The sequence below is a fragment of the Phalacrocorax aristotelis genome, chromosome 6, assembly GCF_949628215.1.
Source record: "Phalacrocorax aristotelis chromosome 6, bGulAri2.1, whole genome shotgun sequence".
NCBI classification, from domain to species: Eukaryota; Metazoa; Chordata; class Aves; order Suliformes; family Phalacrocoracidae; genus Phalacrocorax; species Phalacrocorax aristotelis.
This window is the reverse complement of record NC_134281.1, coordinates 20,880,419-20,905,417: the sequence shown is the minus strand read 5'-3', so window position 1 is coordinate 20,905,417 and position 24,999 is coordinate 20,880,419. Positions and strand designations below refer to the sequence as shown.

Genomic DNA, 24,999 nt, shown 5'->3' with positions numbered 1-24,999 from the left:
TTCAGAAAGTCCCTTGAATTTAATTATTTTTAGGCTACCTTTCATGTTATGTCCTGTAGCTAGACACACGTGAATAGAAAAAAACAGTACAGTTAGTGTTAAAGGCAAACAGCGGAGACCCAGAGTGCTACCCCAGTGCTGCCTGCTTCTCCCATCCCATCCCGACCCAGCCTGTCCCCCCTCCCTGCCTGCCACCCTGGCCAGAAGCCCAGCCACTGGGAAGGCGTGTTTGAGCCGAGAATTTTTTTCTATGAAGAAAATAAAACCAAAGCTTGTTAGGCAAAAATAAAACAAGTGTCCCCCCAAGTCCTGCGAGCGGTCCGGGTACAGCCGGGGAGGGCCTGCTGGGGAGCAGGCTGGGATTTCGGGTTCCTGGCTGGCGAGGGGGCTGCTGGCCCACAGACAGCACTGGTGTGGAGCTGGAGGCCCCTTCTCCCCCAAGAGCCTCCCATTTGTTAAGGGGGGACGTAGGGCGGCGGGGACCTGTATGGGGTCATGTTCTTCGGGCGGGAGCCTTTCCCCTCCATGGGTGCAGTGAAGGGGGGGGGAGGCTGGTAGGGCGGCGCGTTGGGGTCCTCGTCCCGCAGTGGCGTGTACTCGCCGATGGTGTCCTGGTTGAGTGGCGTGGTCTCTGGCATGCTCTGGTTGGGGTACTCTGGGGGGGGCAGCGGGGCTTTCTCCTCCTGGAGGATGAGGGGCATGCTGGAGGACGGTGGAGGCTTGGAATCATCCAGCTCATCAGCGAAGATGATGGGCACGCCTTTCTTTATGAAGGTCGCCTGGTCTTCAATGGTCAGCTTCCCTTTCCTCTTCTTGCGGTAACAGATCATGGCGATGATGCCAGCCACAAGAAGGATGGCGGCCACCACCACGGCAGGGATGACGGTATGCAGGTACACATCATCCTCGCTGCTCTTCTCGGGGTCTTTGCCTGCTGCCACCGTTGGTGTCACCTCCGAGATCACCCTTCCATCTTTTGTCACAGGGATGAACTGGATGTGCCTGCAGCTGCCAGAGCCAACTACCGACACGTTCAGAGGCTTGAACTCAGGCTGCAAGACGTTGGAGAAAGCTGGGCTTGGTCCGCCGGAGTCATCCGCAATTTTTTTGCTCAAAGTCCGTATCTGCTCCCGGGGGCAGGGCTCCAGAGGCAGTGTGTTGTTCGTCCATTCCACAACAATGGAACCTTTGGCAATGTCCTGCACTGTGATGGTGCTGCTGTTCCTGTCACCAAACGCCAGAGCCAGCTTCTTCACCAGCATGATCTTCTTATTGATGTCATTCACCACCGCGTTGTGGTCCCCTTCCAGCCTGGCCTTGAACTTCACTGGAGACTTGTCCCCATGCGGGCATTTGTGGACGTGGATTTCAAAAGCATCCACAGCAAAAAGCCCGCCTTTGTCAGTTGCATACATGAAGTACTCGTGCTTCCCGATGTGGTTGTGGTCCGGCATGCCGTACATGAGCTGGCTGGTGCTGTTGAACTGGACCCACGAATTCTCCTCTATCATCTGCTGCTCCTTCAGCTTCAAGGTCAGCTGCAGTTTGTCAGTGGTGGTGTCTTCCTTGTCGTAGAAGGTATCTGACGGTATTTTAACCTCGAAGTAGGTGCCCTCCCACGCATCAACCCTGTCAATATGGTTCGTCAGCTTTGGTGGCTCGTTTGGCTCCCCAGGCCGGGGGATCCCACTAGCTGTGGTGCGTAGGCGGGTTGGCGGGGAGGCTGTTGTCAGCTTGGAGATGGGGGATCTGATTGTGCTGGGAGGCTTTGTTGGACGGGGCGTTTTGGGTCTTCGAGTAGGCCTTCGTGTCATCGCCGTGGAGGAATCTGTTGTGGATGGCATGGATGGCTTCAGAGTGGAGACTCTGGGTTTCTTGGTGGTAGTTGTGGGTTGTGTGATCACTGCCGTGGGCTCTATGTACCCGGGCATCGTGGGGCGAATTGGCACGGAGGCTGTGCTGGTGCCTTCTGCTACCCTGGTTGGCTGGATTGGTCCCAGAGTGGGTGTCTGGATGATGGGGCCCCTTGTTCTGATGGTTACCGTAGGCTTCCTCGGCAGTGGTATGGGCTCCCGGACAGGGGGTGCTGTTGTCTCTGTAGGAGGCGCAATGGCAGGCGACGTCGGGGTAGGGACTATCCTGGTAGGCGGTTCTTGCGCAGCAGTGGTGGGTGGCCCAATGGCCGTCAAAGGTGTGGGGGTGGCGTTGATCTGGCGCCGCATCCTCTTTGGGAGGTGAGGTTTCTTGTTAGCAATATGCCAGCCAACAACAGGGTAGCCAAGGCGGGCAGACATGGTTCCTTCCTTAGCTGGAGCCTCCACCTTGCTGATGTTGGGGACACTGTTTTGGCTCAGAGAACATCCTAATTTCCATGAGAGTAAGGCTCCGTTTTCCACCACCTTCTTTGCATTTCCCGGTCCAGCCATGAAGGCAGACATGTCAAAGAGTCTGTTATTTACAACAGGAACCAACTTCATGTTATGAAGTTCCACCTCTGAGAAGCTTCTCATTCTGTTTAAGAGTTCAATCCTCTGCTTTGGTGTCATTTTTGTTAAGTCGGCATCCAAAATGACAGTCAGGATAGTGACTGGCTCTTCCGCGCCACACATGAACGCCGCTGCATCACCCATGTCTTGGCTGGCCACTCGCACTGACTGAGGCTCATTGTGGTCTTCTTGGTGGACCTCAACAGAGAAGACGTTTGCGGTCTGTGGCACGTAGCTCCCATTTGGGATAGGCTGTAGTGTGGTCACAGAGATGTAGTGGACGCCTTTATCTGTGTCAAGGGGCAGTCCTTCCAGGGAACTGCTCTCTGCATTCCAGTGTAACCAAGAAGGCAAGGAGTCCTTCCCAGCTTCAGAGATCTACCAAATGAGAGAAGGCACTTTTAGAAGTACAGCATTAGGACAGGTTCTAGCAGCAATAACACTTAATATAAAGGATTAAAGAAAAAATTCTCAAGTGTAACAACGGGGGAAGGAACATCCTGGCCAGAGCAGGGCAGCCTGTGTCTCCTTTGCATGGTGGCAAGGAGAAGTTCTGCAGGTTACACTGGTCCCAAAGGGCTTAAGGAGACATGGGAGGTCATCAAGTCCTGCAAAAGCCCCTTGCCTGCAGGCACCAGCTCTCTAGCACTTGCTGTGCAACTACTAAGCACAACTGGTTCATTTTCTCCAAGGGCAGAAGGGGAGTTTAAGTCACAAGGACAGCTACAAAGCTGAGGGTGAAGCTGCATGATACCGCAGAGCTGATCCAACAGCTACCCTCTTCCCGCTCCTTCTTCATCCTCTCCCATCCCTGCATTCTCACTGCTTTCCTCACCCAATCACACTTTGCTCTAGCACCTCAGGAGAACATACGTCTCCTATGTTAACTTTCAGCTTCATCCTGCTGCCCCCAGCAGCCAAGCTGAGCCAAAGGGGCCAGAAACTGGCAAACTATGGCTCGGAGTCCCCTGCCTCATGGGAGCACACCAGCTCTCAACAAGCAGCAGCAAAGCCCAAGAGCTACACAGCTGCTTAAAATACAGCATCCTCCTGCATTGCCAGAGGAACAGCAAGCTGCGTTGGGGAGCAAACCCAATGCGTGGTCAGCACAGCACTGTGATGGCCAGTGCAGGCAGGCAGGGAGACAGCACACAGGCTGGGGTGCTGCTGGACATCACACAGGGTGGCACATCAGCCTGGCTTTATACTCAGTGTTAGCTTAAAATGAAGGATTTCACTTTCATATAATAACTTGCTTCTGCAGACTAGAAACAACAGGTGGCTTTGGCCCAGACCACAGGCACCTCAGGACCCCAGTGCACTATTTACTACCTCTTTTAGGTCAACAGCAACACTTTTGTCCACAACTTGTGGCGCAGATTAGTGAAACACAGTCCAAGAGTACAAGCCTCCCCTTCAAACTGCATGGTCCCAACAGCAGGGGAACATATACAGCAATGGCATTTCCATGTGCTCCAGAGGAGGGAGCCAGCGGTAACCTCACCGGCTGCCTCCACTTCCCAACTCACTCGTTTGAGCCTTTCTGAGCCCACCCTCCTCTTCCAACCTTGGACCCCTCCCTTCCCAGCCAGCCCAGGTCTGGATCCTTTGGGTCCCCTGGCCATTTTGCTCTTGTGGAGAAGACACTGGTACTCTCCAAAAGTTACCAGCATGGCTGACACCCTGCCAAGGCGCTCCCCACCCCGTGCAGGGGAAAGCCACGTATGTCAGAGCCATAGGCACTCTTGCCTCCCACCCTGGGCTATAGCCGAGGATGAACACAAACCCCGCAAGCCCCCTGCTCCCAGCAACTGACATACCCATCTGCACTACAGTCACTCGCTAATCATAAAGCATAGCAGAGCTCCTTGAACTGCACAGTAGAAGGGGTGACATTGCCAGCTCGGTGGCTATGACATTTCCTGGGTCAGTAGGTACCCCATGGCAAGTAACCTGAGCTTTGCCACCCCCTGCCAGGCTCAGAGGCATTTGGAAAGTGCCCCAGCTGGGCTCTCCAGAGCTGACCATGAGGTATCTCCTCCCACACCCAGAGGAAACAGGACATTTTGGGGCCCACAGAGACAGATTTAGCAGACTGGTTGAGGGTCTGGGCTTGCTGCAGTCCAGTGCAGAGCTGCGCTCCAGCTCTCCTCCTGAAAGGGTGCTTTGGTTACCCTGCAATTCTGTAAAGCTCATACATATTTCATAGTTTATCCAAACGCAAAGCTGGGTGAGATGCTTCACAAAGAAACCCACATGGCAGGAGTGCCCACACACACAGTGCAGAGGTGGGGCTGAACTCGCCAGACCTGCCTAACCATAGGTCCTGCTGGGGAAAGCCCCTGCAATGGACAGATGCAGAATGGAGACGAATGATACCCGGTGCTGCAGGACTGAGCAGATTGCGACTCCTGGGTACCTCTCCCACCCCCGCCGGCTGCAGGCACGATTAGGCAGCCCACTGAAAGGCACGGCAGCAGGGCTCACAGACTCCCCCCTGCTGCGGGTTTCAGCACACTGAAAGGTCTGGACATGCAGCTCTGCAATGGTAATGTAGGACCTGAAAGTCTGAAAGTCTTTTGGCGAGAGCAGCATGAGAAAGCTTTTGTGCACAAGCTGCAGAGGGTTTCAGCCACAACCGTAGGGGCAACACCCTCATTCCTCTCTTCTGCAAAGGATCAGCCCCACTTTCAGCCAGCCTGGACAAGCTGAAGAACATATCATGAGACACATGCTGGGTATGATTTCTAGAGCAGAGTTTAAAGCTGTTAGCACAGCTTTTAGTTAACTCCTCAGCAGCAGTGTCTGAGAGCAGGAAATTAAGATTCCTGCTTACACCAGAGAAAGCTGCCCCACAGGCCATACACCCCAATACATCCCACCCAAACCAATACGCTAAGACATGAACATCCTTCCACTCAGGTCTGCTCCTTACCCACGTGTCTGGCAGAAAACAGTGGGTTTTGGCAGCACTACTGCTGGGTACACCTGCTCCACCACCACAGCAAGAACAGGAGCTGCTTTTACCCCAGCTAGCCCAAAGGAAAACCAGCCCTTCACCTGAGACAGGCACACAGGAACAAAGGACCAAATTGTCCTTCCTTGGCATCTCTTCTGCCTAGAGAGGACAAAGGCAAGGTCTGATCCCACCCAGCCAGAACTGGGCCTGACCTGCACTTGTGTCCCTTCTTCAAAGAAAAGGGTAATTTCATCGCACCCTTTAAAAACTGAGATGCCACGACAGCACCTGGTGCAATGCAGCATTTACACTAGCAGAAGCTGGATGGTGCCACTCTTTATCCCCTTCTGCCAAAATTAGCTGCTAACCTGTCCAGTGGTGAGGAGGAAGGGCAGGGCTGGGCAGGTGGTAAGAACAGAAACGTAAGGAGCCAGGACAAAGCCGCAGCATTATTGAGGCTTACACAGTCAAGAATAAAAACTTGACTAGTGAGTGGTGAACTGCACACTGCATGTGTAATTTTAAGCTACATTTGGAACAAATCTTCCCCTTCTGTGCACTCTGCAAAAGCCCTTAATTGCAGGATCACACACTCCATACAGAGTTTTCCTGGGAGCTGGGGTTTTCTGCTGCTCCCTTCTCCACAGGGCACGGGGCCCATGACTTGAGATTAAAGTAATGCTTGTTGTATGCCTCTTCCCGTGTCACAAGGTGATTCTCTCTTCACTCGTGTGCGCCTACATTTGATGGCCAAACTCACTTAGGAAAGGCGTCCAACCCCATGTGCAAAAATGACATTGAGGGAGACGCAGGCCAGCCTTAATATTTCTGCCTGGAAAACCATTTTTAACCTACAGTTTACATGTGAACTCACATTCTCAAGGACATATGCTAGAAAAAACTGCTGCTAGACATTCACACTGAAAGCTAGGCTCTCCTGAAAAACAAAAACAGGCCCAGCAACCACCTACTGGGACAACTTGTTCTAGCAGGGATGCAATGGCTGCAAAACATTTATAAACCCACTTAAACTTGATTTAAAAAAGAGCTGAGCTAGTTCAGCTGTATTTAACCTGTGAGGAGAAGTGGACATTTCTAAGGGTTCTGCAAGAGGTGATTCAGAAAATTAAATTTATGTGTATTATGCCTATGAAATCCATCAAGATGTCTGTGCCTCCCCTAGGAAATCTTTAGGAAAGCAACAAGTCTTCCATGCCACAACTCTGCTTTAAACACTACTGCCTTGGCAGCAAAATTCATCCATGTTTACGTGACAAAGGAAGAATCCTGCAAGATTAGAGTAGGAAATCAAAGCAGTTATCAGACTGAATAAAAATGCTTGTTCCTAAATGAACGCTAACCAGTGGAGCCCTTGGCACAGGTCTGTTCTGGTCGTGGTTGCTGCTGTGTTCATGGTAGCGTGAAACTGGAAGCAGGGAGTCCTGGACTCTGTTCTTGCAATGTTTTCTTCAAATATTGCTTCAAAGGGTAGTTGTTAAGCCTATGCATAGTTAATGATTTGGGATCTCTAGTTTTCATGTAAAAAGTTTCCCCGTACGAAATAAATATCAGCCTTAAGCCCTGCCATTTCCCTCAAGCGGTCTGGTTTCAAAATAACTCTTCTGTTGCTCAAGAAAAAAAAAGCCTGCTTTTGTTTTCACATTATTTGAGATAATTGTAGATGAATGCTTATTGGGTAAAGATTACACAAGCCTGGCCGCGTACTGAAGACCATTAAAAAATTAGCTATGTTCGTGATTTTAAATACACACAGTGGTCTGGCTGGCTTTGAAGACCTTGTTCACAAAGTCCTTTCAGACATACATGGCCTATTATTTTTAGGCCAGCCAAGAACAGTCAGCTAATGAGAGAAGATAGCTCAGTTTGATTTGTTTTTTTAAACTTAGATCTTAAAGCCCTGTAGCCAACAAGACAAAGATAAGCAAAGGAACAGTGAGTAAAACTGCTGCCTCTGAGGGAATTCAGGCGAAAACTGCATTCTTGCCTACATGAGTGCCCTCATCCTCCAAGTATTTAGTCCTCCTCCTCTTGATGAATCCTTCAAAAAGGAGAGAGGTACTGTAGGATCCTGCCACAGGACTCCCTTTGGCACACCACTACAAAATCCTCCCAGCCCTGGAGGTACCTGATAGGATCTCCCCAGCCTACCCTGCCAGGTCTTCCCATGGGCAGCAGCAGCAAGGGTCTTGGCTCCTTCCTGAACCCTTTCAAATCAGTCCTAAAAAACTCCCGTCTGCTTTGGGCAGGGGGAGCATAGACACTCCTGCAGCTCTGCCAGATCTCCCACCACATCCTTCTCCTCCCCATGTTCAGCTGTTCCTCAGAGACAGACCCCATGCCAGGGATTTCATTTGGATTATAATTACTAATGACAATTTAGTGTACAACAGACTCCCCTTCTGTGTTCTTCCTTCAGCATTTCCCTAACACATGGGGCTAATAATGAAAAATACCCTGGCTGAGCCCTCTACATCTGAGCAGAAGGCAAGCTGAACTGTGCTCAAGCTGACTGACCTAACCAGTGTTAAACCAAGTCTGCAGTGCTCAGGCTTCTGCAAGCAATTAACCAGTGGGCAGGGGAAAGACAGACAATTCAAATGCAAATACAGCTGCAGAGAAAGAGTCAAACCTAAGCTGTTTGCCTAAGCCCAACCTTCATCTTAACCCCCTGCTAATGCAGCAGCTAGGGGCAGTTTTGTTAGCAGAAGCAACAGGCAGTCTCAGCCCCAAACCTGATATGTGGGCAGGCAGATTTCAGGCTGCCTTGTCCTGCACAGGCCAGACAAGCAGTGGTAGAGACATGGGCTTCACATCCACCCCAGTGCTGCTGGAACCATAGGCACTGCAATGATTCATGGTGCTGGCACAGCCAACCTGGAGCCAAGAGAAACAACGAGAACATGGGGCTGCAGGCTTCAAGTCAGAGGATCAAGTCCTCTTTTGGGAGGCAGGCTCTGCCCATGGGCCCATTTCTCTTCTTCACCAACACAAAGATGGAGCCAGTGACTGCAGGTGTGGGGTGTGCATGCAACCAAGCTATCTGTGCACTGCTGCCCCTGGCAGGTCCTGCAGCAGCAGAGGCTGCTGCACTGGGTCAGGGAACACATGGCTCAAGGCAGGAGCTGGACAACCCTTAGACCACAACAGTCACTTGTCTTTAGCCTCAGGGAACAGCCTTGAGAGAGAGGCTTGCCTTTATGCAACCAGGAGATAATGGGAGAAGGAGCCTCCAACCTTACCTCCCCCTTCGTTTCCTCAAATACAGAAGAACTGCAAACGAGGACATCAGACAGGTCTTGCCTAGAAACACAAGGCCCAGAAAACAGTGGCGAAAGGAGGATGGGCACCTCTTGGAGCCTTCTGCTTATCAGGCACAGCAACAGTGCCGCTGCACTGTGGGAAAGCTCAGACTGGAAAAAGGAGTTACATTTACTAGGCACACCGAGCAGGGAGGAATCGCAGCACATGCACTTCCCTACAGAGGGGACTGTGGTACCTGCCAGAGTTTTTGGGTATCCTCAGCAGACAGTGCTCTTCCAAGCTGCCACATGCCTTGGACAACAGGCACAGGAGCTCATGGGCAAAAACAAGCTGCTTCAGGACGTTTCGTGCAGATGCATCTGGCCCTGAAAGTCTAAAAACAGTCCAGAGACTGCACTGGTTCCCAGAAGTACGTCAGCCTCGGTGACCCAAGTCTTCATTACCAGCAGGAGCTCACCACCTCTGTTCAGGGACTGAGAGCTATATGGGAACAGCTGGTAATTGGTGCTTCCTTTGTGCACAGGGTAGGTCAGGACAGTTACACTAATCCCACATTTAAACTGGTCCCAGTGAAAGTCCTGCAAAGCTCTTCCTGCATGTCCCTGTGCACTGAAGCTGTTGCCTTAGAAAAATCAAACCTTTCAGCTCAGAAAGCCGAGCTAAAGAAGAACAAGGCTGCAAAGGCTGCATCACAGGTCCTGGCCCTCGACTTCAAGTTCAAACTTCAGTTCCTGAAGGACTAGGTGGCAAAGTTCCTTGAAGTAGCTGCTCTACTTTTACAGGCTCATGAAAACTTGAATGAGAAGTTTACATGTCTGTTCCTGATCTGCATTTCCTAGCCATTAACTGGGCAACTGAAGCCTCATTAACAGAAAGCAACCCCCCTCCTTTGCAGATGCAAGTATAGTGCCATGCTGTGTGGACACAGCCTGCCCAAAGAGCAGTGCTTTGTCTCGCTAACTTTACAATCAGTAAAATGGCTTCACAACAGCACAGGCTGAGCGGCTACACCCAGCTCATGCCATCCTCGCATACTCCTACCATGACAGCTTCTCTTCCAGATGCGCCTCTGTGTTTGCTATAAGGGAACTATTCAGTGTCCTGCTCTGCCTGGGCAAGAGAACACAACAGCTGTTTTACTGGGAGGTCACTACAAAACATTGAGTGTCCCAAGAAATCCTCCTTTCATCAGTGCATGCAAGCAGCTTGGAAGGATTTGTTTAGCCTTATTGTTGGAGCAGGAAGGCGCAGCCCGCCTGTGCCCGGGCAGGGGTCAGCATGGGCTGCCCACACCCCGCTTTCTCCCTTGTTCGGGGAACGAGCGCGGGGCAGGAAAAGCCTCAAACAGCTTAAAAAAAAAGTTCAGTTGGGCTTTTCTTTCAGTGCGACTTTTATAAGTGAAAGGCCAAAGGGAAGCAAAAATACCACACAGCAGGGATGCCAAGTGCTGGGGGTTTAGTGCTGCCGCCACACAGCTAACCAGCCCTGGCAATTTATTCCTGCCATCAGCAGATTGCTGGAAAGCTGGCATTCAAGAGCACAACAAGGAAAGGCGAGCCAGATCCTGCAATCTCAGGTTGGCTCCTTCACAGGATTCTCCTTTCTGTTGCATTCCTCAGTCTCCCAGAAGCTCAGGGCAACAACCCGTAAGAGCAGAGCAAAACAAGGAACTTCCCACCCTGCCTGAAAAGCTAGTTTATAATTAGATTGAGTCATATTTTCTGCCTCTCCAAATTCAGAGCTAGTTACTAAGTGCACACTGAAAATGCCAAATTCCCCTACTCGGTCTCACTGCAGGAAAAAAGATAAGTGGCCCCCTCAACCCCTCAGCAGAAATCTTATCAGCTCATCTTATCACTAAGATTGCATCATGGCAGCTAAGCAAAGGCCTGCCCAAGAAGTCCTTTGCCTGGACCTGTTCCAGGCACTGCCATTTATCCCAGTGCACTCCCCCCATAAAGAATGGCTGTTGCTACACCTTCTGGTTAGTCAAAGTCCAGGAAAACTGAGGACGCTGGGAAAGAGATGAAGCTCCTTTGACACAGAGCACCTTTTAAGATACCCAATTTGATGACACTCTATCTTCCTCCTTTGAGAAATGCCACTTCAATAAAATCCACATTCAGTTAAAACTCTTTGAAATAAGGACCACTGCAAGATGAGGAAAAAAAAGCCAACCAAACCACAAGCCATCCCCACCAGTATTTCATGTTTTTCTTCCATGAAACTGAGTGTGTCCTGGCACTGGAGGCTGGTTGCTGACACCCAGCCCTTTGCTTCAGGGTCAGAGCAGGGCTGAGGCACGCAGCACAGCCCCAGCAGCAGGTATTTGATGTCAGGACTCCTGCAACCCAGCCTCCTTGGATCCTCTTTATAACACAATGTCCCTGAAGTCTGATGAGAGTAAAGCTGTTCAATAAAACTCACTTCAACAGACAGCGAATAGAACAACCATTGGAAAATCAGGCTCCTGCTTGGAAAGCAAGACTCCTTTTTGCCCAGATTGATATCCAACACTCTGGTAACCCCACAAACCTGCTGCATAGCTCCACCATGTAGATCAACTATGTAAGTTAATTCAGTTGCTCTGATCACTTTACCACCAGCTATGTTTGCATACACCAACAGCTTCTTGGGGCCCCTACTAGGTGTTTTATCTGTCTTCCAAAGAAGCCTTGGTGAGACTGTGAACTTCAAAAGGAAACAAAACCAGGAGCCAAGACACAGCCAAGAACCGTAAGACTTAGCTGCGCTCACTTGAGATATTTTCCTTAGCATTGGCTAACAAACCTGAGTAGCAGATCCATTCCATGGGATCCATCCCATACCTAACACTCCCAGGATGAAGGCAGGTCGGCAGCTTTGTGTGTCTTCGAGGAAGACACAGCAAATCACCTGCTCACACAGGGATGTGCCTTGGAAAGCAGTACACACCAGGAGCTTCTCTCCTTCCAGCACACTTCATAGACCCACCTTTAAACAAAAGGCATTAAACTGCATGCCTTTATATACTGTGAGCATATGCAGTGGGTACACTGGTATTGGAGGGAACTGGATTTATCCCTGCATCCCAAGGGAAAGGAGCAGGTATTGCCACAGCAATGCCAATCAGTGATTGTTTTTAATACTCTGACCCAAGTGCAGTGCCTGGTGTTTCTGGAGAGGTGTCTGCAGCCCACCCAGCCTGGAGAAATGCCATCACAGCCTCTAGTCAGAAAGCCCTTCTTGCAGACTTGGAGATGCCAGATGCTTTCTACAGCAGTTTCCCCATCGAGTCAGATCAACATCCTGCATGTGGGATGGAGGTAATCACCACGTAAACATCCTCCTTTGTGTGGTTTTTCTTTCATGGGCCAAGGCCAGAGCCAGCTTTCCCAGTTTGTGGCAGGGTATCATCGCTAGTGGGATGAACAGAGAGCCATGCTTACTGCAACAGCCACCACCCCAAATGCTGATGGAGGTGCTATCAGTGCCGCTGTCCTCGCCTTGGTTATTTGTGTTGTCACCCAGACAGCAATGGAAGGCTCAGGTTTTTGTACAAAAAAGAAAAGGACAACCTTAGAGATAGGACTAGCAGACCTCATGGCAACCAAGACCAGCACTGCAAAATCAACAATCCTGCACCTCACCTTGTGTCCTCTTCTGGGACCTTGACAACTGGAAGCAGAAAAAAATAAAGACCTGGGTATTTCAGCTGATGGCAAGACATCTGACCCAAGGAAAGGCAGACATGAAAAAGCAAAGAATTGTAGGATATATCAAACAAGGTTATTTATAGAAAAGGACATTATGATGCCTTTATACAAGGCTCTGGTAAAATTTCATCTAGAGTATTTTGTGTAGCTGCGGTCATGCAAACAAAAATAAACTCAAGCTGGAAGAGGTGCAGAAGACAGCTGCAAAGATGAGGAGAGGAAAATAAAGCTTTTTTTATGAAAAACACTAAAGAGGCTGGCTTGCTTAACCAAATAAAATCAAGACGGGGAATATGCCTGTCACTTATAAATACATAAAGGAAGTAAATATTATGAAGGTAGAATTGATTTAAGCTAAAGGGCAGCACATATAAATATTTCTAGTCATCTCTAAATTTAGGCTAGAAGCTGCATTTTTAATCAGAGCAGCCAGATTCTGGAGCAGCTTCAAATCAAAGTGGCAGGAACAGGAAATCCACCTGGTCTTTGGTCCAAGCATGATCTGTTCTTCAACAACAGGACACAGCTGAGAGGTAATGGGTCAGACTCCACCAAGCCTTCAGTGGAAATGGGGTAAGGAGATTGTCAGCCAATGATGACTGATCATGGTCAGGGTACCAGCACCGATGCCCCTGGTTATCCTGCTCCTGGCGTGTGTCTGCCAGGAGCCAGTGGGAGCCTGCACACCTTCGCACCAGCTATCTGCATGGCAAGGGGTTTGTATGATATGTGGAGATTGGATGTTTTAACCAAATTATTGTAAAAATGCCGAGGTTTTGGTGTCAAATGCAGCAGGAAGGGCTGCAAGGTCCCAAGCTGCTGTTAACCCTTTTGGGAAGGTGCAGCAAAGAGTTTTCATTTCCAGACACCTTCAGACACTATGAGAGCAATCTTATAGTGAGAAGCCTTGCTGTAGCGAGGAAGCTACAGGACAGCATCAGCACTGAACTGCCACGAAATTCAACAGCTAAAATACCTGCAAGCTGCAGCCATCCTTCAGAGGACACATTAATGCCTAACCAAGGCACACACTCAGCAAGACAAGGCACAGGTGAAGGGGGTTCTAATTAGAACCAGCCATGAGTTACGACAGAAAACCTTGCCAGCAGCTGACTCTGAGCAACACAGAAAAGAGACTCTGAAATTAAGACAAAAGTAGTTTTACTACTTTTCTGCGTGTCCACCTTTGCATCTTGAGCTTGTTAGAATAAACTTACTTTTGTACCTAACCCTAAAATCTCACCTGTTCTTAAGCAGCTTGGGGGTGGCAGGGAAACACTGGTGACTGCTCCCAGGAGCACATACCTGATTACACACAGAGCCCACATATCTGCAGGAGTGCATGCCTGTGGGGCATTCCTCCACCACACTGTAGATGCCTGGCATTGTTTCCATCCCACAACCGAGTCTGCAGAGAAAAGTATTTTGTCTACAGCCGGCTGGAACCTGCTAACAAGCAGGGAGAGGATCTGAGAAGCAGCTTCAAGGCGATCCCCACCACAATATGAACAGCCCCTACAAATAATCAGCAGGAATTATCTAGAAATGAAGCAATGACACATTCTTCAGGCTCCAGATGGGAAGCTCCTGGAAGGCTGGGGACATCAGGTGTCAGCTTTTTTAAAAAACCAAAATTATAGCCCACTACTTAGAAATTGAAGGGGACTGAGTATAGGCAACCACATCTCATGGTAAACTCTGAACCACTGCGTCATCTCAAAGGGCACAGCCCTTCTTTCTTATTAGGGTGTAGATACACCAGTTAGTAAAACCCAGTAGTATTACGCTTTTACTGCTCTGGCTAAGAAATTCAAGGCAGCCTGAGAAAAAGCCCAGAGCAACTTGCCCTGAAACTTTCCAGTAAAACAAAAATGCACCCCGGCGCCCAAAATTGCCTACGCATTTCTCACTAGCCAGGAATCAAATCCCCAATAGCAAAGGTTCACTGTGCTCATAGCAGCCAACATGCATTCCCTGCAAGGGAGAGACCTTCCAGATACACCGGCTAAGCGAGGCTGCTAGCAGTGCCCTAGAGCCTGCTGCACTTTTGAAATCAATTTCAAGGTGAACAGATGCAACGTGCACTCAGGCAAGCCCACAGATGAGCGTGAAAATCACTCCCAGTGTTTGCTGAACTACACACAACTAGCAGCTGGTGGGTCCTGCTCCAGCGCAGTCCATTTGCACCTCTTCAGGCATCTGTTGGTGTTAGCAAACACACCTCAACACCAAAGTCGCAGGAGAATTGTTTGAAGCTATCAGGTGGGGTCGAAATAATCTATCAGAGGATGTTCCTGCACCTGGAGCTATTACAGATTACTTTCCTATGAGGAAAGAGAGACTGAGGGAGCTGTGGTGTTGTACAAACAGTGAAAATTACTCTTGCCATCAAAGTAGCCATTAGACAACACCAGAACAAGTCAAAATCCCAAAGTTATTTCCATAACACAAGATCTTGGGCTCACTGCACCCGTCTGGACTCTTGCAGCTGAGCTATATAGGTGCCCCCTGCTTAGAAAACAGGCAGTGGTTAAAGCAGGGCAGGCACCACTGCCTCCTATCACAGCTAGTCAATCTCCTCAGCTGCAGAGGCAATTAAATGTCACAGCCTTTGCTTTGAAACCAGCTCATCCCCTTCTCCAACTCCTCTAGCCACAGGCTCACCCACCACCTTCCTCCTTCCCATCTGTCATTAACAGATAGATGCATTTTTCAGATTTTCTGCCTACCACAGGCATGTCACAGTCCTGGCACCCTCGCTGGAGCCAGTGAGATCAAGTATTTGGATTGAGATAATTGTGCGACAGTACATAGAGCTAAAACAAACCTGCCTTCAAGGAGAAGCTGAGACGTCAGACTTTCTCCAGACTTGCTCTCCATCTCCCTCTGATCTTCTGAGACACACCAGAAGGTTGTCTTTTTATAATGTTTTCTAAAAAGTATTTTTCAATTTTGTTCTTTAAAAAAATCCCAAGATTGGAAGGTAATTCTGTTTTTTAAGAACAAAATTTTTTGAACTCCACATGATCCAAGCAAGCAGATGCTGAGAAGACAACTTCTCAGCACCCTCCCAGGAAAGAACAAAAGATGAGCAAGTGTCTGGCAGTGTGCCTACCCTCCTCCAGGCTATTCTGACACTTTCTTGCCCTCAGGTCTGATTCCAAAACTCAGATTTCAGGTGTCTGCAGTGCCAGCAGCATGAGGGTAAATTAGACAAAGAGAAAGGCTCTGAGCTTTCCAAAGAGGACTTAGGGACGAGGTCAGAAGAGACTGTGTTAAAGGAAGCCCGGAGTCCCGCTGGCAGAACAAGGTCTATGTATCTAGCAATGTTTTGTTACCACAGTGAAACAAACTCCCTGAGCATCAGAGCAGCAGCCCCAGGGAATCCATGGCTCCCCAGATCCCAAGGCAACATCTCCTTATGAATGTGTCCATCGTTTTAGGGGCTGAGTATCTCACAGTTTAAATACAGCCAACAAACCACACAGTCATCCCTGAGGATAGAAGTCTCCTCTCTACTACAGAAGAAAGGAACTTTGTAGCTAGATAAGGACTTGGTTTTTTTTTAATCCTTCTCCCATAGTTCTACAAAACCTTAAGGCTGCTTCACAGCACCCTTGTGATCCAGCCTTAGTGGGGTGCCTAGCTCAACTCCTGCAAGAATATAACTGCAAGCCTCAGGGAATGGCATTTCTCACCTGGACAATTTCTCCATTGGAAGCAATTAAATCCATGGGGATGGAGACTCTGAAGAAGCGTCCCACCACAGCAGAGCTGTCTGGTATGCCCACCACGGCCGGTACAATCTCCCGGAGGTCCGAGAGCACAGACTGCATGGAGGCCTCCAGCTGGTTTTCCCAGTCCCGAACCACTTCTGCTGGCTCACTGGGCCAGTGGCAGTGAGCAGAGGCTGCCAGCAGCAGTATGGGGAGCCAAGTCCTCCCCAGGAAAGGGGGCTGCAGTAGGCACCCAACAGTCATTCTTCCCAGTGGCCTCGGTGACGGTGCTCTAGCTGGAAAGGGGACCACAGGGAATCTGCAGGCACTGCAGAGTAGGCAGGGTATCTGCCAGACCTTCACAGCAGCCTCATCCTAGGAGTCCTGGGAACCTGGTTAAACAAAGAAAACCCAATCAGCACATTAATTACAGTATCCAAGCCAGGCCAGCTAACACACAGAGACCTCCCTGCAATGGACAGAGGGCTGCCTGCCATGAAAAGGGTAGCATTTCAGCTTTTTGATTTAACTGTCAAGAGTTAGCACTACCATTAAAGAAAGCAAGAGCTTCTCTATCCTCTTCTGACATGCAGGAGTATCTTGTTTCTAGAGATGCTGTTTTTTCATGCTCATAACCACCTTTCTGCTGCTCTGGAGCCACAGCATCCTGAGATAGCTGCAGGCAGGAAGACAGGATAGATACAACCAAAGCCAAGACAAGAACACAGCAGTAATAGGTGACCTTTCAAGGCAAGCTGAAGTGAGGATGGGGCACTGGTCAATTTAAATACCAGTTACACAGTATGAAGGTCCCAAGAAACCTTCAGTACTCCAAAGCTGCCAACAGATGCTTCTGCTCCTCTGACCCATGAGTCTGGCTTTCAGGCCAGGTCTCCTCTCAGTTCCAACTTTTGGTATTACTGTGCTTAGACTTGATTTGGGGACCAGCAATACGCACCCCAAAAATCAGACTAGAGTAAGCTATGCAGACACTATATCCCATGCTGCTCACCACCGTCCAGCTCCCTCCTGCTTGCACAGCTCGCCTGTCCCCACACTCTGACAAGCTATATCTCCAGCTCTCCCTCACTTTGTCATTGTCATCTTTCCCTTGCTTCCTTCCCCATCCCCACCTTCCCTCTGGTCCCCTGGATCACAGCTTTCCTTTCTCTCCTCTGTTCCTTTGGTGCATTATTTCCTTTGCTTCCCCAGCTGCTTCTCCCTCCACACTGCATTCAGCCACAGCACACAGGAGTCATGGGTCTGTACACACCCCCACCATGTTCCTCTTCACAGCCTGTTTACAGGAGAGCAAGTGGGCTCATGAAAGAGGACAGAGCCATCTGAGGCCCCTGGGGAAGCCATACTGCTACTCTAGCATCTTGGTTTGCAGCTAGCACAGCCCTCTAACTAATCTGCAGTAACGAGGAGAGTAGGTTATACAGGACTGGAGGACAGATACATGGAATAGAGGGTGTTGCTTAGCCCCCTGGGAGCACACAGGACTGGGCTTCCTCAGGCCAGGCACTTGCACATCTTGAACCAAGTTGCTAAGTAGCTCCAAATTCCCAGAGCAAACACAGCCCAACTTCTAACCACTGGCTCCCAGCTCTCTGAGCACAGCTCCAATTTATTTTAGCCTGTTCCAGCTGTGTTATGATGCATATCAGACCACCCCAAGAGACCCTAGAACCACACTGGGTGGGAAGGGAAATCCCACTGCATCTTGCCCTTGCAGAGCTCTGGGGGCAGCATGACAGCAGGACCAGCCAACCGGCTGTGCTGCAGCCAGGCAAGTGCGTATTGCCCACCACGGGCTTACAGAAGCAGGCAGGGGGCCTGTCCATGCAGGCAACCAAGCCCAAGGTTACCACAGCAGGCTCTAGGAATAACAGGAGAGAAGATTTGGTTGCTTACCCTAAAACCTGCATGCTAGAAAAGCTGAGAGCCAGCATGCAAGGACTAGCACGCCCTCACCCCTTGATGGGCCTTTTCACAATAAAGCACTCATGCAGAGGGGCTGGTATGTCCCATCCCAAGGGCAACGGGTCCAGCAAGCACAGTCACAGCTAGCAAAGACAACTGTGGGTAGCGGAAATCATGAGCTGAATGTAATAACCTCTGGTTACAGCATCCACAAGGCAGATATCTGATCTGACCGCTGTCAGTCGCATAAAGCCTGTCTTAAGTGAGGACAAAATAAAGAGCAGACACAGAATAACATTGCTAGAAACCACAAGACAGGTAGGAGGATGGTTGGTGTGGGATGCCATTGCCAGAAGAAAGCCCATTCCCCCACTGCTGTTGTGCTTCTGACTGCCTGAACCGACTGGCACTGGAATACACCAGACGAAACAGGGAAGCCAAGTCCAGGCTCTTCCCAAAAGCAACTGAGCACATGGTGGTCTACACCTGGAGTGAGATGCCTGAGCTGCTTCTCAAGATGTTATCATCATAAAAGATGAAGTGGCTGGGTGGGTAAGGACAAGTCACTTCCTACAGGACACATCTCTCCTACCAGCTCCCTCCATGGTCAGAGGTTGAGTCTGACACACACCAGTTGATTGTGGATGAACCCAGAGTCACCTCAGAAGCAGACATCTACCACAGCAGATGTCTGGTTGAGAATAACCAACAGACTGTGAATGAGCTGGAGAGATGAAGCAGCCATCTGCAAGAGGTCCTGAGGAGGCCACTTAGCATCACAGCAGGAAACTGGGGGACTCTCATGCCTGCACAGTGCCTTAAATAAGCAGAGAGAGGAACCACCACCTTCAGCCTCTGTGGTGACTGGGGTACAGATACCATAGTGATGACACCTTGTCTGTGGGCCACTTCTCCTGAAGCCTGCTCATTGGAAAGTCCTGCTGCATGACAGACTAGAAAGCAACCTGCACAGCAAGTACAGGCAGGATCAGAGACTCGCCAGGGGCTGGGGGAGGAATGCCGCAGCAGAAGCCAGCAGCCCTATAGCTGCTGCAGGGCCAAGATGCTATCAGCATGGAAACATGGCAGCCTCTCACAGCTGCACTGAGCCTCCACACCTGAGCAGAGGAGAAACACCCTGGACAACCAGCATACAACCACATGGAGCTATAAAGACACCTGGAGAGGTTCAGCACCATGACTCCAGGCCAGCCCCTGCCCTCAGCCTGTCACGGCTGCAGCAGAGCTCATGCCTAAGCACAGTGCAGCTGTGTTGCTCAGCCAAATGACGTGATCTGGCCTGGGGCATTCTTGTTGGATGGAGAGGAATGTTTAGGCAGAAAGGAGCTGGTTCTGGATATCTGTGGCGAGCAGGAGAGAAAGATGAAGTCATCACCCATTTCAGAGAGTGTTATTGGAGCAGGAAACAAACACTGGCTGAGGGGCGCATATCAGATGGGCAAACAACTCACACACTGGCCACAAAGATCTTGTGTGACATTTACAGGTTGCACAGATTCAGAATTTAATTTTAGGGTAACTACGGTGTCTGCATATAGGAGAAGCAGAGCATACAGGAGGAATTCAGTAGCTGATAACAAAAAGAAAAAAACCAACACACACAGAAAAGCTGAGAACAAACTTACACTGCCAAAAAAACTCTTAACAGAGCTCCACCTCAGCGAACAATTGACAGAAGTTGAAACAGTGCCAGCATCTCACACTGTGTGTTGAGGAGGAAAGGCAGGGTGCTACAGCTCTACAGATAGCTGGAACAAGGCATTGCCCCACACTGCTGAGCTCTATGTGGACTATCACTTCAAGGCAGAATGGTTTTTGTGATAGAAGGTCCTCTGCCTGAATACCAGTAGTCCTGCATAGTAAGTCCACCAGCATCCAGCACTGCAGGTCTCAAGGCAGCTGCAGAATGGAGCAAACATTACCTGCAGCAAGGCTGGAACAAGCACTGGGGACGAGCATGGTGCCCCCATCAGTTCAAAAGCCCAAACCATTTCACATGGTACTACCACAGGCAAAACACAGACTGGCTTGTTTGAGACATCATCCCAGTAGTATGAGGAAAAAGTCACTGTTCTGGATCATTGTCCACAACCAGCAAGTGGCATGGAGTTAGAACTCTCCAGGAGCAAAAATCTCAATGCTTCACACAAGCTCAAAACAGTGCCAAAACCCAAATACAGATGGCATTCTAGAGTGGCTGTCTGCTAATCTCTGGGAAGCATGAGGCTGTAGGGCCAACTGACTTATACAGCACTTTCAAGTTATGAGGGAAGGCTAGACCACCCCAGCTTTTCTACCTGGCACAGTGCTCCTTCTTCCAGCAGGATCTGTACTGCCCAGTTCTGTAGAAAAAACAAAGGTTCAGGTTAGTCCTGAATTTCAGGATGTTTCTTTCTGTCTGATCTTCTGAAAGAACTGACTTTCTCTTTATCCTCCTGCTTCTGTGAGACCTCTTTTGCTCTCAACTTTGAGCCTCCAGAGCATTGGATGAAACATCAAAGTCTATCAACATCTGCTTCAGTCCTAGTGCTTGGTGCACGTGCCAATATTGATGCCTGATCTCCAGTGCCAAACCCCCATCTCAGAGACATGGAACTAGGCCTGCTTGGTGAAGTTATGTTGATACAATGCTGTGCTTGATATGATGCTGACTTGTCAAGACAGTGCTGGAGCTTGCTCCTTCTCCATGCAGCTACAAGGCCCACTGACATGTTACGGACGTGCTCTACCTTCATTATTCAGGAACGCAGAATAACATAGACAGAAGGTGGGAGGAAGGACTGAAGGAAGGAGAGCAGGACAAAGTAGCTACTCCCAGACACGCATCTTCCCAGAGACCTTTCCTTCTCCCACTGCAGAATCAGAAGCATGAGGAAGTGTCCCAGCAGCAGGAGCATGGCTGCCCTAGAAACCACTCTTCCTCTGTGGCCGATTAAACCACCACTTCAGCAAGAACCAGTGAAAGTGAACTCTGTCCAGCTGCATCTAATCCAATTGCTCAAGCACACAATCATATCACTGGGCTGTGGTAATTAATCACTGCCAGCATATTAATGCCAGAGCCTAGCATGCAGAAAGCTCAGGTAACTGCCATGCAATGCTCTGCTCCAGATAAGGTATTTAGGAGAGTTAGGAGGAATTCCACTTACCTGATTGCTTATTAACCAATACCCTCATTAAAGGAAGCATTAAATGAGTGGCCTTTCTCTAAGGAAGCAAACTCAGACTCTGCTAAGAAGGGCCAGTGCAACTTTCCAGAACAGAGCTATGGTTTCTGCAAAGGTGTCTTCTGCATGTTTCCACAGGAGGATCTCAGGGCAAGTCCCATCAGCTACTGTGTGTCTGCATGTCAAGGCAGCAAGCAGGAAGAATGGTGAAATCTAGTGTCACCATCCAGGTGCAAAGATGGCACTCTGCCATACATGCTCCCCATTCCAAAACACAACAGCAGGCACTGACAGTGCCAGCCCGGTGGCATGGTCCAGGCAGAGGCAACTGGTGCTCCGTGCACGTCTGTGCTGTGCTAAAGGAGTCTGGGGAGGGGGGACAAGAGTGATAAACAGCTCGGAGGCAGCACATCTGGGCAGAGCAGCCCATCACCAAGTTTATGAACTAATAAATAAGTCTCCTCAAGACTAAGAGCATGCAGTCCGCAAGTCTAACAAATTATATGCACAAAGAACACCCTGGAGCGTGAAATTTAGGAAACAGTAAGAGTTTCCACACTTGCCCAGCTCCAGACGTACCCTGCAACAAAGGCAGCAACCCCTCCAACTGCCTACGTTGTGAACTACTGGAGTCATTCGCAGCACGTTCCTGAGGTTATTTTCAACCTCAATGGCTTCAGCCATATATGTTCACAGAAGATGACCCAGGCTCCAGACGATGCTGCACCGGGGATGAGTTATGGAAAGGGACATTCAGGAGGGCAACTGCACAGAGATGCATTTGTCACATGCAGACTAACTGGCACGCAGCTGCTGCAAGGGAACAGGCAAGGCAGAGGAAGGAATATTCACCACTAGCCATAGCTCCCCACTCAGCTGTGCTCAGAGCAACAGCATCCTGTCCCTCACAGCACTAACCATGCACCTGCAGGAACAGTGACTTTACGCAGACTTTTGGCTTAACACTGCAATCATAGCTGCCTACCTATAGCCATGCATGCATCAAAACCAAAGTAGCAGGCAGCTTGGCATCAGAGATCGGACTGCAAGAGAGAGTCTTAAAAAAGATTTTACAAAAAGAGAAAGAACTGCCTTAGCAGAAAGCCCTAGATCAGTGCTCCTGAAGCCCCTTCCACCCTCTGCCCCTTGCAGCCAGTTGACAAGCTTACCATCATTAGTTGGTCACCCTACACGCCATCAGACCAGAAGGTACAAATCAAGCTGTACTCAATTCTTCGCATTTTTGCATTCATTGCATTCTTCACAAAATTGCATTTCAACATGCTCTTCCGCAGCTATGCCCACCCTGTACTGTCACCAAGTTAAATGCCCAACTGAACTGGCACCTAGCTCAAAGGACATATGCACAAAAAAGATGCTTTTTTGTCTTGTCCCTTCTTGTACTTCGGCATTGCTTACCTCCAGCACATCTGCTGTCAGTAACAGGAAATGCTGACACTGAAAAACAATCTAGGGAAAAAAAAAAACAACAATGAAACAAACCTAAACCAGCAGTGCTAAAAACGTGTGCCAGCCAAGGGAACAAGCAACACCCTCCTGATGGGGAACGCGGCTGCAAACTGTCACTGACTTGTTGCTTCAAGCCACACATGCCACAAGCAGCTTCATGAAGCTTGTACAGGAAGCGGTCGCAGCAATCGACACCTCACAGCAGTCTGTATTCTGCTAGAGTAAGCACCAAGATGCTTAACTTTCCTGTAGCTAAGAGGAAGTTTTCTACTATTTTCCATTACCTTTTGTTTGAAAACTACAGTTTTGTGCCACCAAGAAGGGAAGCAGTTTTCCCCCAGCCCTCTCATTTGCATCTCATGTCTCCCCTTGGCCAACAAAACCTGCTTGCGGTTCTCCCCCAGCCTGGGACCAGAGACATCAACTGGTACCTCTGCTCCATCTGAGAGACAGCAGAGTGCTGAGTGAGTAGCTAGGGGAAGCTGGACCACTCAAGACACTGCACAGGTTTTGCGTTCATTAGGATGTGTGATCTTCAGTACTTCAGCACTTCCTGCAAAGGGGACGCAGGGGAAGCTTTGAGAGAGAAAAGAGGCAAAAAGCAGAATTCCCACTTTTTTCCCCTGTATTAGATCTGCCTGTCCAGAAGCTGGGCCACTATACTGCCCTTCCCAGCTGGAGACTCTGTTCCCAGGAAAACTTCTTGCCCTGGAATAAGAACCAAGGTTATGCTCCCAGTGGCCTACCCTCCAAAAAGAGCTGCGGACAGGAGGGAGCAGCACTGGCAGCCCCCCAGAACCCCCAGCCAGGGGCAGAGTACAAGCAAGGGGCACTGCAGGGCAGCAGCAGAAGCACAAAGGACACCGGAGCCCTTCTGCCAACTGGACATGGAGAGTGTTCTTCCCCTGCAGAGTACGTTTCCCCAGCTTCCTATAGCCCTGGGGAGGCAGGAGGGGATGAGTATGGTGCCCACAAGTACCTCTTTACTACACACTTGCTCACTGACCTGACATTTGCTGGAAGACCATACGGATGCCCCTCCCAACTTGTCAATCCTGCTTGAGTGTCCCCTTGCAGTCCGTGTGTGCTACTTGCCCTAAGCTTGAGCCATGTCTCGAACAACAGCTGCAACTGACCTGCAGCAGGGACCAGCAGCCACAGATTTTGGCTTGGCAAGAATGACTCTTGGATGAAAGTTGCTGCAACCACAGTCAATCCCTTCCTCCCACGTTGTTATTCCCAGACAGCCAACTCAGATTGTATCTTCAAGTGCACTCAGTTGAAAGGAAACTCAGATATTATCTTCCCAAGTATTTAGAAGGCCTCAGAGATAATTTTCCCCCTGTAATTACAAACATTGCAGTCAGGTAGAACTGCCATTTTCCTGGCTGCTGGCAGCAAGCAAATTAGGATTAAACACCTATTAAGAAGCAGAGGACTCCAAATAATCACTGAGAACAGCTTCACCAGTGCTGCCCCACACGTTACACACTTGCTTGTACCCTCTGACCAAGCCCTGTCTCGAGGGAGGGCTGGCAGAGAAGGGTAATGGGGATCATCAACAGTAGAAAAGGGATCCTGCCTGGAGGAGAACAAAGTGGGGCATGAAGGCGATGGGGAACAAGAACCCATGCTCTCCTCTAATGAAGGGACCAGAGCCAAACTAACCCGAACCAGGCTCAAACCCAAACAAAATGAGAGTTTTTCCGAGGACCCAATCAGCTTGTTAACATGAAGGTTAAAAGAAGAGTGGGATGGGCCAGTTTTATAGAAGGCAGAGTTACCAAGGCAGTGTTCCTGGCTCAAGCAACACTTTGTTGCTTGATAGCAGGATCCCAGGACAGCATTCAGGGAAACGATGACTCACATTCCTCTCCAGGCATCTTCTCCAAGCTGTTACTGGGAAGGGCATATAGGCTAAATATACAGCTGTAGCAGGGTGGAGCAAAGGTCAGCCTGCCTGAGGGTATGCAGTTTAACCTGGCTTTGGCTTCACTTGGGTTTCCAGTGTGTAGCCAGCCAGAGCAAGCACCTCAAAACTCTACTTGTAACTCCTGGTTTTGTCTGGAAAAAGAGTGAGAGAGTTTAAAAATCCTAGTATTTAATTCTATGTTTAAGGGAATGTAAGCTAAAGCTAGTAGTAAAATCCCCAGGAAATTAAACTACAAAAGGTTAAAACAAAAAAAAACCCCAAACAAAAAAGATGGGACTAAGAGCTCCTTCCATACAAATGCTATAAAAATGCATATTTTGAAGACAAACATGACAGGCATGTGT

The 24,999-nt window shown here is 49.5% G+C and overlaps 1 protein-coding gene across 7 annotated transcripts in view; it reads right to left on the bottom strand.

The window, feature by feature from the left end:
- DAG1 (dystroglycan 1) overlaps window positions 1-24,999 on the bottom strand; it is a 53,879-nt gene continuing 28,880 nt past the window's right edge. For 4 of the 7 annotated variants that reach the window (XM_075096497.1, XM_075096490.1, XM_075096496.1 and 1 more), the window contains 2 exons: window positions 16,121-16,530; window positions 1-2,864 (listed from right to left, as the gene is read on the bottom strand). In XM_075096497.1, the coding sequence (XP_074952598.1) occupies window positions 456-2,864; window positions 16,121-16,402 (2,691 nt within the window). In that variant the 5' untranslated portion in view covers window positions 16,403-16,530 and the 3' untranslated portion in view covers window positions 1-455. Of the gene's footprint in view, window positions 2,865-16,120; window positions 16,531-20,382; window positions 20,428-24,999 lie in introns of all 7 variants that reach the window. The other 3 variants (XM_075096491.1, XM_075096493.1, XM_075096492.1) reach the window with 1 other exon arrangement.